The following is a 12,595-nucleotide window of genomic DNA, read 5'->3' as shown; positions in this document are numbered from 1 at the left end:
AAAAAACAATTGCACATTATAGGCACCTTGAAAGTCAACTTAGCAACTAAAAAATCAATATATACCCACACAATGTCTTTCCAAAATCATCTTAACATGCAAATCATCTAGATGCATGGAAACAGAAATCGCAGCAAATAAAAATTGAGAAACAACTTAAGATCTCAGGCCAAGCTGCCCCAACATTCATTCAAAACTAAAGGGTCAACTAAAAAAAGAAAATGTATTTCACATAGAAAATCCCTCCTACATTGCAATACAATAACAATTAGTATGTTTAACCTCAACATTTCAATTCTTCACAACCCGCTCAACAAGTTTTGAATCGTGAGCCTTCATATCCCAAAGGCTGAATAAATGTATCAAAATTCTCCTAATATTGCTAGCTGCTGCATTACTTCTTCTTCTTTGCTGCATCTCCTGCCTTGGTCTGCACATACACAACCAGGTAATGCAATAAATACGGACACTTTCTATCAGAAAACAAAGAAGCAACTTAATTTGACATGTTGGACAGAGTTACCTTCTTGACTCCACGGATCTTCTTAGATCTGTTCTTCCTTTCTTTCAATTGCTTCCTAGACTTCTCCACCTTAGTAGCAAGTCCATTCTACAAGATTCATGCACCATAGCAATCGTCAAGCTAAAATAAAACAGTTCTAACAGAGGAAACAAATAGAAGTACTTGTTAAACTCTTAAAACAATCTTTTGGCATTCAAGTTGTCCAACAATTTAGATAAATTTTACAGTGAGTAATTGGGTGCCTCCAACACAAAATGCACACAGAACGCAGAGCACATGGACAGATTGCCAAACAATGTTGATCCACGGTCACCTGAACTCAAATAGCTATTTCAAATATATTTTGCACCTAAGAATTGGGCAGGATGCTTCAAACTCTGGAAATGTGACACCAAGAATCAGGTCCACTATAACCAGAAACTAGGGTAGCTAGTATCATTAGTAAGCTTCTACAGAAATATGGGCATGGTACACGTAAAATGGCATGAAACGATCTAAAGAAGCTTAAGCACTGGAAAATCCACTAAAAAAATTCTAGAACAAAGTAAATACTAAAAACAGAAGTCGCCCTTACACCATCTTTTAGAATCTCCATCTGAATGAAACACTGCATGGATAATGTTACACTCACCAAGACAATTTGTAGATAAATCTAGATCACGAAAGCATGACCTAGAATTAATCTCCAATATTCATATAGTTTGAACTGTCATAACAAAAGACATCAAAGACATAACCATAGTTTTCATTTCCTAGACTTGGAACATTCAAAACACACTTTGTTGGAAAAGCGTATGTAGGCCAGGACCCACTCTCCAGCCTTTCATTAATCCAAAAAAATAGATTTTACGCAAAAGAAGTTTTACATGATTTGTGTTCTTTTTACCAAAATAGATAAGGAGAAGACAGCACCAACCAAAATTCAGATGCAGGAATATTTACCCCTTCTACAAATCAGCAGCAGCCAAAAAAGGATAGAATTACTTTCAATTATATTAAATTGGATCAAACAACAGAATACTTACTTGGGCAAAAAAAACAATGCACTGGTAACAAATTATTTTAAATGAGCAAATCTCATACTCAAAAATGCTGTAATAAGAAAAATACTTGGTACAATTTCCTATGCTGACTATAAGTCTATGACAAGAAGTTCAAAAAAGCTTCTTGCAAAATTCAGTGTACCATTCTACAAGCACTCCAGATAGGAATTTCCCTGTAAATATCTTCAGAAGAAGTAAATTAAGACAGATAAGTTTTGATCTACTTTTTCAGCATACAGATTCCTCCTATCAATCTTGGAACTGTTTCGAATTGTATTTCAGTCTATATCATGCGTTTGACACCACATATTGCTTAAAGCTTGAAAGTAACAGAATCTGATATGCAAAAGGTTGTAGAGTAAGTGAACCTTAAGAATCCCTTATCTATGAAAAAAGTCAATAATATCTTTTTCTTTCAAGCTTGCAGCCTTTTGTTAATTTCATCCACATACTGGGTCTTACAATAAACATCAACGAAAAACTCAATGCAGAAACAACCTATTTGTACTTGTAAATTCCATAGAAGCAAAAACCATTTTTTAAAAATCAGCAAAACTACAAGTATAAGATTTCCTTTTAAAAAAAAAATCAGAAAAATCAGAAAAAAAAAATAAGATTTTAAAAAACATTAAAAAATGTATAAAAGAGAAACTACTTTTTTAATAATTTTAAGGGCATTTCCATTGTACAGAGACATGAGAGCAAATTAAATAGAGAGTTTAACACATGAATTGTAGAAAATGGGATATTGTTGTTTCTATTCATATCATTGATTACATTGCATTGCACAAAGAATACCTCAGTGCATAAATAATAACTAAATGGTTACAGTTCCCAAAATTTCAATTACAATATCGTTTGTAAAAAGTCAACCTATAAACCATTTACAGAGTTCCAAAAAACAAACATAGCCAATGACTAGTGCTATACTAGAGGGCTGCAGGTCCTGATGATGAAGCTCCTGGTTTAGAGCCTCTCCTATGTCATTCAACCTCATGACTCAAAATTCTCAGGCTCAAGAAAGTCATTAAAAAGACAGTTTTCCTTTGCTGAGCAATAATAATAATATTACATTTTTGTCTCATCTTCAGAATCTACCATTTTTCAATATGGTACCAGAACAGTTTACCATCATGCATGGTGGCTGATTCTGCAAGGCATGCTCCGCATATAAAGAAGGCACCGGAAAGGAGGGAGTTAACATATTTTCACTTCGTCTGTGACAGTAGCATTGATTGCCAATACCGTTGACAGTTTTTTTATTCACTATAATTTTGCTAAAAATAAAGGGCATTAGTGACAGATGAGCCAGGCTGCAACATACACCACCATTGTATTCTCAGCCATTATTCAAGTTTGTTTCTCTATAAACATGTTGAGAAGATTCCTTTGGTGAAGGCATTTGGATGAAAGGAGAATAAGCATCTCTAGGTGCAACCCCTAATTTTTTTATTCACTATAATTTAGCCAAAAATAAAGGGCATTAGTAATGTTTGAAACAGGCTGTACACTATTGACCGCCATTGTACTCATTATTCCCAGCTACTATGTGAGTATTTTTCTCTATAAACATGTTGTGCAGATCCTCCAGTGAAGGTGCTTGGATAACTGGCGAATAAGCCTCACTGGTGCACCTCTGGCAGTCCTTTGTTATCTTTTATTACATTTTATAGAAGTAAAAGCCAAGCCAAGAAAAACACGAAAGGTGGTAACCGAAATTGCCAGTTTTGATACAGGACTGATCATGGGTACAAGCTATGTCACCGCATTCGGCGAATTTCATCCATGAGGTTCAAAATTCAACAAATTTTTTAAAAACCCAAAAAATTCAGTTAAGTTCGCCTTAAATTCGTACGATAAATGGGTAAGGGTATTTTAATCAAAAACGTATTTAAAAATCGCGAGCTTCCTTCACGGGTTTGCTGGAATCTATTCACAGACTTCCCGTGAAGCTACAGGCGCGAACAGAAGTGACGCCGTGCATGTCCAACGCGACCAAACAATGCCTGCAAATTCGAAGAGAGGTGATGCCTGATGCCCAATGCCCTGCAAGTCCGACGCGAAGAACCTAACGCTCTGCAAGTTTTGCGTAACCCAGCGATGCAGCTAGTCTTGTGTGAACATCGTTTTTATTTTCATTTAGGTTTTTATTTTCATTTAAAAATACTTTTTCCTTTATGTTTATTTTGGCAGTCAAAACTTTAATTTTTAATTTAAATATTGACTTAGATGTCAATAAAAGTTTAAATATTATATTATTTTTGTTAATTTTTATAAAAAGTAATATTTAATTATAATAAATTTAAATTTAACATCTTTCTCTTTAAAAAATAACAGTTATACTAATTTAATAGTTTATTGGATATATTACTTATATATAAAAAATTTATATAAGGCGAATTTAATATCATTTTTTTTCCGAATTTTTCACCCTCACCGAACTTCATCCGATTTCTATGCTTGCCGAACTCAAATTTGAAGTGACTTAGGGTACAAGATACGAGTACGCTAGTACAGCAATTTTTCCTTGGGTACAGCTATATTTTATACAAAAAAATTTAAAAGAAACAGAATTATAGGTACATTTGATAGTATAATACTTCATCATTGATTAATGCCAAATGCCAATATGGTAGTGATAAAGATAAATAGTAAAATGGCTGAAGAATGTGTTATGAAAAAGAAAAAAAGTTTCATATGGGCAAAATTGGGCATAAGAGTGGAGGGTTTGTTTGCACATTATGCCCACGGGAGCACATGGGTATGTCTGCAAGCGCCCTGGACACCCCGGAATTCCTTGCAAGCATGCAGGTGGGAGCACATGAATACGTATGGGAGTGCCCTGGACACCCAGGTTCCCTGTGGGTAAGTGAGTGGGAGCATGTGGGTACGTTCGAGAGCACCCCTGACACTCCAGGTTCCCTGTGGGTATGCAGGCATATACCCAGAGGGAACCCGAGGCATCCAGGTCACTCCCTTCATGTTCTCAAGCACTCCCTGGTTAGAACCTGAACCCAAATGTTCCCAGATCGCACACAGAACTCAAAATCAGAGAACCTGGTAACTTGGCTGGTAACAAGTCTTTGAAAAGCACAGTTCATAATCCACAACAAAATTCCAAAAAAAATAAGTGTGCTAATTATCATCCATGTACCATGCAATCACAAAACAAATAGGCCATGCCCAACAAGGAGTGATAGATTTTTGTTTTAAATGAAGATTAACCCATTGTTACATTTGATCATTAATTTTTATCTAATAGCCAGTTCAGGTTCAGGGTTGAACTTGGGTTCATGGGTTCAGTTTGCAGATTCAGCCACAAAACTTGAGGTCAGGTTCATCTTGAGTTCATCCATACAAAAAATATAATAAAGTATACAAAAATATACATAATTGCATACAAAAAAAAAATATTTTAAATAGGAATTCAGTTCAGAACACTGCACGGCATATGATAAACAAAATCACCATAAAAATTAAAAATACTACTGCTATGTCAATCAGTTAAGCTCTAATGTCATGATAGATATCATTATTTAATAATTACATAATTAAATAAAAAATATTATTAGAAAAAGTAAAAAATGATTAAAAAATAAAAAACTCAGTTTTCATTTCAATTATTTATTTATGCACAACAATTAGAAAAGACAGCTAAAGCATAGTTCCGATGATGGCATCAACATCCATCTATTCCATGCACTGCCAAAACTCGCATGTTCTGGAACCTGGCCAGGAATCCATTAAAGTGATTCTCTAATCTCAAATTATGATATACGGGGAATGCTGGAACCCTAAAGCTGGAAAGATTGTTCAACGAATATGAATTTTGGGGAGACACCTGGTTCTCCAATCTTGTTAACAGATAAATTTGAAAATAAACAATAGATATGTTTATGACTCAAGTTAGCACCACTAACTAGAAAAGACAAAGAAACTTAAATTCGTTCTCTAGGATCTTGAGTTGAATCCAATTGCTTGAGAACAGAAGATAAGTTAAGACAATGAAACTAGAAGGGAAAAGACTTCTGAATATTCCAAGCCTATAAATTACTTGAAACAATTATATGGTTAGGTTCTGAGACTATCATACAATAACAATAATAAAAACGTGTAAAGCCCACAAGAACCGACTTTTACATTAAAAACCAAAAAAAAAAGGTACAGTTTTTAAAAACAAAAAATTGTAATGAACTTTATTTTTTCACGTAGTTTTCATGAATCCCGTAACATGTTATATTTTCAGTCCAAGTGATATCATCTCTCTACAATTTAAAGGATTCATAATAGCTGACGGTTAAAATTTAGAAAAGAGAAGCGACTTACCCTGATAAGCCTGTACTTTGGCTCATATTTCTTGGCACTCTCGAGGCTGTCGTAAATCAGGCCAAATCCAGTCGATTTGCCACCTCCAAATTGGGTCCTGAACCCAAACACAAATATAGTTTGCGGATCTCTCACTTCATACAACTTTGCAAGTTTATCCTTGAGCTCAACCTTCAATACACAAAAAAATAGGTATTCAACGCCAAATACACAATCCTAGATACCTTGATTACTCATTAAAATTACGCACTCATCAGATAAATTCACAAACCCAAATACAACAAACAGAACAAATCCATTTCATGTAAAATTAAAAATATTACCCTACCTTAGATACATTGGGTCTGCCAGGGTGCAGCACGTCGATTACCTGCCATTGAAAACAATTGAAATGAGGGATGAAATGCCTTTTTCATACACCTAAGGGATCCGAGAGCAATAATCATGACGTGATTTTCTGAAAAGTAAAGACTTACAAACTGCTTCCTTGCGAGAAGCCTGTTAGTCATAAACTTCCTTGTCCTGACTGTAACAGCTTTGCCGTCCGCCATTATTGATTGCTAATCAGCAAAAGAGACCTAAAAATCTTAATGCAGACGATAAAACCCTAAGGCCAAATACTAGGTTTGTCCACCAATCAATGTAAACAATGTAAATGGAAAATCACAATATGCATTAATTAAAAATAACAATAAATCTAGACTAATTTACCTCGGTCTGTATGTTGATTCTTAAACCTCAGACTCGGAGCTCTCAAGTTCGGTTTTTTATCTTTCTGTCGAATTTTGACACCTCTAAACTCTTAAAAGGAAGAAACCCTAAACCAGGTGTGTTTTGTTTTGTGTTATTAGTTTAATTTTTTCCCCTTTTTTATTTCCCCCTCATTATTAGCCAAACAGTCTTAGGGTAAAGGTTCTATGGAGAAGGCTTCCTAAAAAATTTAGTGGGTGTTGTTTACATTTTTAAGGAATATTTTTAAGTCATTGGTCACATAGATTTAGTAGTGCAATATATTTTAAAAATTTAAGTTCTGAAATTTAGAAAGCTGGTATGAAGAATGTTTTGAATATAAAATTAATAAATAAACATCATTTTCTTTTTACTTCTTTTATGATCAAAATCTAATAATTACCAAGTAGCATATGAGATTTCTAAGCTAGGGGAAGCATACCAATAGTCGTTATAGTTAACTTCACACACCTGTAGCTAAACAGTATATCGAATTTCTACAATTTTGTTTTGTTGTCTTTGTATGCAACTTAACTGCTAATAGCTATTGTTTTGGCTTATGGGTAGTAACAACGCACGCACGTTGTAAGATCTGTTATGTACGCAAGGGTAAAAAAGTAAACATTTCAAAGTGTCATCTGATACCTACTTAAAGATGCCCCAATAATTGTGCACTTAAAATTGCCAATACTTATGCACAAATGACCCAATAGTCGTGCACAAATGCTCCAATAGTCATGCACAAATAGACCAATTATGAAGCAAAAAAGCTAAAAAGTGATCGGCTATTAATACATGGGAAATTTATTAATAAACTTTTAGTTATCATTTTTTTGGTTTCTTTAAAGTTAGTAATTATGGGGGTGGGTGAGCAAGGAGTGAATGGTAATTGGAAGATGGGCGAGTAACTGGTGCTCTTCCCCTAGTGGGGCAGTTTCTAGCTCCACCCCAATTTCACTAGCTAAAATGTGCAGTCCTAAAATGTAGGGGCTACTATTTTCAGTAAAAGCTTCCAAATAATTCCCTAACGTAATTATTTTTTTCGTGAGACCTCTTCTTCCATAAAAATAGATTCCAAATCTCCCATGAGACCTTACCCTTACCCTTATTATTGTGAAAAATAGCTCTAAAAGAATTTTTTTCCTCAATTTTATATTTTATTGTTTTTATATGTATAATTAATTTATTTTTTTTTATTTCAGTTAGATGTTTCATCTTTAGCCAATAGGCTATTCTATGTGAGAAACCCCCACCAGAGTGCATCATGTCTCACGCCAAAAACGGATGTTGAAAAAGTTTCACACCATTTTTTAACCGTTGTTTTTTTAATTTCATCTGTTGTCGTAGTGATACGCTTCTCACAAAAATCGCTCTAACAGTTGTACGAATATCTGTTTTGGTTCATCTCATTTATCTGTTGTGTTAGGGTTTTGTATGTTTTTCTTGCAAACGCTACCTAATTTTCCTCATCATCATCTACCCAACATTGTGTATCCTGCAAATACTATAGGGTTTTGAAAAGGCATTCATTTCTAGCTTTGAACCCTCTGCCTGGATTTGATTTGTGTGGAAGGCAACAAAGGAATTAACATATAGCAAAATGACAACTTTTAAGTGCATGTCGAAAAATCCTTACCAAGAACAAGGCTTAGCAGACTATCATGTTCATTTGCAATTTGTTGTCCAGTATTAGAGCATTCTACTCACAGGGTTTTGTGAGTTTTTGGCAAGTACCACATTTATGTTAAGGAAAGCCCCCACTACTTACCCTCATAAAATTTTAGGGGAAGGATTCGACATCCTTGCAGCATCTATTAAAGGTAATTTATTTTCATGTTTACCTTTCCATTAACTATTTTTTATCTTTTCCTGGGTGAATTGCTACAGTTAGTAAATTGACGGAACCTCGAGCTTGAATGACCATAGCCTTATAAGCCACGTTCTAGGGGTTACCCATGTGACTAGAATTATGTATAGCCCTTGTTCACTAACAAGAATATGTGACAAAAATTTCCCTACCATTATGCTTTGATGAATGCACGTACCCTAAACCAAAATAGTATGTAGTTCAACATTAAATATGCAAAGCATGGCTAAAGTTCCTAAAAGGGTGCATTGCATACAAATTCATAAGGTTCATCTAAATTTTCTTTCAAAGTTCGGAGTGAATCAGTGTTATTATAACCATGAACAAATACAAAGTCATTATTGACTTGGAATCAATAAATGTTTCGATTTTTCCTATTTTATCTTTGCCCTCTCAAGGCTTGAAATAAAAGATTAAAAAGGAAAGATGGGGATAGGAAAAAGTAAATACTCTCATAAGTTGCCCTCTATATAAAATTGAGGCTCTTTTTGGGTCTTAATGACAATTTAAAGCCCTTCATTGGAAGAAAATATTCCTCTTTCTCGCTATGAGACAGACTCAAACAGAACTTTGGCCAAACAAAAGTGGTGCTGGAGCACCCAAAGATACAACTGAAGCCTAAAGAGTCTAATATCACCCATGAGGTGAAAATGTAATGACCTTGTCACAATGACATCATATGTAGTAGTTTGATAGGTTTGTGAGTCAATAAGACCCAATTGATGTAAGGCATTGTCATGGTTGCATTTTATAAGCCACCGTGGACAAATGACCATGTGGGTCAGTAGGAGTCTAGGCATGAGTTAGGAAATAAATATTGGTCTTAGAAACATCATACCAATCCTTGGAATAGGCCGAATACACCTTGAAGTCACCAAATTTGAAAGTTGCAAGTTAACAACTTTTGTTATCATTGCAAAATGTTGTAAAAAGGGGTAACTAATCCTCCAGCAGTTCCAAAGTTTAAAAAGTAGTTAAAAACCATTAGGGAGGCTATATTAGGCCTTCTTGGATCGATTCCAAGGTTTTTATTGAAGTTGTTGAAGTTGGTGATGTTTTGGAGTTTTGGTGTAATACAACATACTTGGAGTTTCCTGAAAATTTGTGTGTTTGATGTTCATTTCTGACCTGTATAGATTGGTGGATGCCTGAAACCGATTGGATGAGTTAGGTAAGTCTCTTACCTTTTATTTGAATCAATTTTGAGTTCTTTAAATAATCGGGTTGTAGAGATCCATCAAAATCTATCTGAACTGGTCACAAACTCTTCCAGCACCCAGGGTTTCACTGAAAAAATGTCCTTAATCTGACATTTTCACCAGAGGACCAAACAACCTGTGGGAAAATGTTAGAGTGGCCATTGTACCATAATATTTTGGTGTTGGTTTGCAGGGAGGCTCCAAGCTCGAGGAGATTGAATTGACCCTAGGCATGCATCTCTATGTGATCGCCTGAACTGTAGAAGTGAAAATCACTTGCAGTAGATAAAGGAGATGGGATCAAGTCATGAAACCTTGGATTTGGTGGTTTTACATCTTACCCCACCTTTAATAAGTGTTGGTTTAGTCAGGGGACTAATACAAGGGGTACTTGTTTTGTGAATTAGGCCTAATTGGCTTAATTAGGCCTGTAAGGACAGTAAGAGCACAAACCTTTAAAACTGGGGTTAGAGTCTAAGCATTTGGGGATTGTGTAACTTGATAAAGGGTATCTGAATATGCCCTTATTTTTTCTTGTCTTGTGGAAGTTTATTAAGTTGTGTGGGGAAACCTCAACCGATAGGGCTATTAGACAAATATGACAGTTATGAGACAAGTACCCCCTAGCGCATTCAACAGTCAAATCTAGTGGATGTTTTGAGTTTTTTGGACCACCAATAGACAAAATCCAATAGGTTTCTATCCCACTGGTACCGGAAGATTGTCTACCATTCACACAAGTGTTGAGTGTTTCCATCCCACCGGTACCGGAAGAGACTAATCCTTTATGGATCCGGTCACACAAATTGTCGTGTGAGTTGAGAACTTTTTAGGTGTGTTGTTTGACACCTAAAACAAACAAAACAACTTGGTTTGGATATAGTAGTTGTGGGTGAGAGAAGGTTATCATCTAGTTTGTTACCTGGCTCTGCATCAAAAAGTCTCCAAATTCAAGGCCTCGTTGTATTGCAATATCTTCCTTGTATTTGTATAATTGTTGCTCCTATTGCACATTATATCATCGTAGAGGTGAAAAATTAAGTTTTCACCCAATGATGTAGTAAAACCACTAATTTTTTTTTAGGGACCTTCACATTAGGGAAAGATGGAATTTGATAGATCTAAGCCTAAAAGACCAAGATTATGATTAGATTCCAGGGGTTTTAGATGTGCCTCTTCTTTCCCTTTAAATTGAATTTAATTTAATTAATGATGTTGGAATTAGGGTAAATGTGTGTAAATTGAAACAATTATGCATAAATAGTGAGTTACAATCATCAAACAAGCCACAAACCTAGATCTGAGTAATGTGAGTGTTTGGATATGTTCCCAAAAGCTCGACCTAAATTGTCAAGACTAGAATGCCCGTCGCTCTGGTCCTCCAAAAAATTTGTCGTCCAAAAGAGAAATCGTTTGTCTCTATGAATAATGTTGATCTTGAAAATTACAACTCTATACTCGTTACTGCACACAGTAGAGAAGGGAAAAAGGTTGGGAATAAGGGCTTGCCTTACGTCAAACCCCGATTTTGGAATTAACCATGAAATAGAATTGAAATGTAAATGAAGTACTATAATGGAAATGATTTCATTTTGAGGGAAATACTGAGAATGTTTGAAACACTAATGATATACCTCTTTATGAAGTTTTGTTTGTTTTTACAAGGAATTGGGGTTTCGTATAGATTGTCTTTATAAAACATAGAACATGAATGTCATCTCCAATTCTTGAAACAAGACTAATTGCTTGCTCTCTTGAATTTGAATTATGAATGCTCAACGGATTGATTGATCAGATCTATACAAAACGAGAGGAGTGGACCTCATTTTATACATGCTAGTCAAAAAACAAATTAATTTTTTGACATGAGCCGACACGAGATCTTGGTTCCTGCTCAAATCATGTTAACATCGTGAGGACCCAAAATGGGCCCTTGTGAAGAGGACCAGGGCATGGGTGCCTTGGTCCTAGACATCAGAGGCCTAGGATCTTGGGGAAGGAAGTGTAGATCATGAAAATTTAAGTGAAATACATAGTGTAAGCAGAACGAGGGCTTCAATCAGGCCCTAAGGGACGGACGCCAAGGTGAGGGCCCAAGTGAGGACAAAATTGTAAGGGAGCACAATTTAGGATGCTACATTTATCCCCCACTTTAGCGGGAGTACGAGACTAAGTATACTCTCAGTAAAGTACAAAGGTTTGAATTGAAAACTTTCATGAAGACATCAAAGAGACAAGACACACCAAGCCCCCAAGGGACTTTAGGATCTCATTACTTCAATATCAAGATAAAAAGGGACATCATAAAGAGAGAAAAAAGAGAGAGAATCATGATTGCCAGCCTAGTAAGGTTTGCTTACTATGAGTCATGGAAAAGAAAAATACCAAATTACAAAGCAAAAGAAACATTAAGCGGAGTGTATACCCCCACGTTAAAGTGATTGCATACGCCTTATCTGGAGCAATTTCTTTAAGGTAGCATGCATCCAAAGATAAGCAGGTTACCACAATGATATGACCCCAAGAAAAGAAAAATCAAAGGATCATGATCACAAAACATAAAACACGTAAGGGATCCACTAACTCTGGGGTCAGTATGCTCTTATGATAAATAATTTATATCATGAAATATTTGTATTGAAATGATCTTATCCCCCAATGGTAGTGGAACCACAAGCACAATGGAATAAGGGAACATGTGTCTTTTGATTCAACATGGAAGATACCAAAGGAGATCTCAACATTTTGCATCGTCCTCAATTAGACAACACAAGGGACAACAAATAGAAGAATTGAGATACAAATATAAGAATGTCACTACAGATTCAACCTCCTTATTACCTTGCACCAATGGAGTGACAAGGGTCATCCAAAGATAACCTAACATAACAAAGAAACACATCACGAG

At 35.4% G+C, this 12,595-nt stretch overlaps 1 protein-coding gene across 3 annotated transcripts; it reads right to left on the bottom strand.

Moving 5' to 3' along the window:
- Window positions 1-204: 204 nt before the first annotated feature.
- LOC131077378 (small ribosomal subunit protein eS24z) lies at window positions 205-6,759 on the bottom strand. 3 transcript variants are annotated; one of them, XM_058014866.2, is made up of 6 exons: window positions 6,604-6,759; window positions 6,369-6,478; window positions 6,221-6,262; window positions 5,893-6,063; window positions 524-610; window positions 205-430 (listed from the first exon to the last, which is right to left on the bottom strand). In XM_058014866.2, exons 2-6 carry the CDS (start codon window positions 6,441-6,443, stop codon window positions 395-397), a joined length of 411 nt encoding a protein of 136 aa, XP_057870849.1. In that variant the 5' UTR covers window positions 6,444-6,478; window positions 6,604-6,759; the 3' UTR covers window positions 205-394. The 3 variants fall into 3 exon arrangements, with proteins under 3 accessions (XP_057870849.1, XP_057870850.1, XP_057870852.1); XM_058014867.2 differs by having other exon boundaries at window positions 6,369-6,452; window positions 6,604-6,758; XM_058014869.2 differs by having other exon boundaries at window positions 6,369-6,470; window positions 6,604-6,750.
- Between the last annotated feature and the right edge of the window lie 5,836 nt (window positions 6,760-12,595).

The sequence above is a fragment of the Cryptomeria japonica genome, chromosome 4 (genome assembly GCF_030272615.1).
Source record: "Cryptomeria japonica chromosome 4, Sugi_1.0, whole genome shotgun sequence".
Lineage (NCBI taxonomy): Eukaryota > Viridiplantae > Streptophyta > Pinopsida > Cupressales > Cupressaceae > Cryptomeria > Cryptomeria japonica.
The sequence above is the reverse complement of the archived record's forward strand: the minus strand, read 5'-3'. Positions and strand labels throughout refer to the sequence as shown.

Coding starts and splice junctions, on each gene's coding strand:
- LOC131077378 (XM_058014866.2), bottom strand. CDS start 6,443: ATGGCGGACGGCAAAGCTGTTACAGTCAGGACAAGGAAGTTTATGACT. Junction 6,064..6,220: donor GCAGACCCAATGTATCTAAG/GTAGGGTAATAT, acceptor TGTGTATTGAAG/GTTGAGCTCAAGGATAAACT. Junction 431..523: donor AGATCCGTGGAGTCAAGAAG/GTAACTCTGTCC, acceptor GTGTATGTGCAG/ACCAAGGCAGGAGATGCAGC.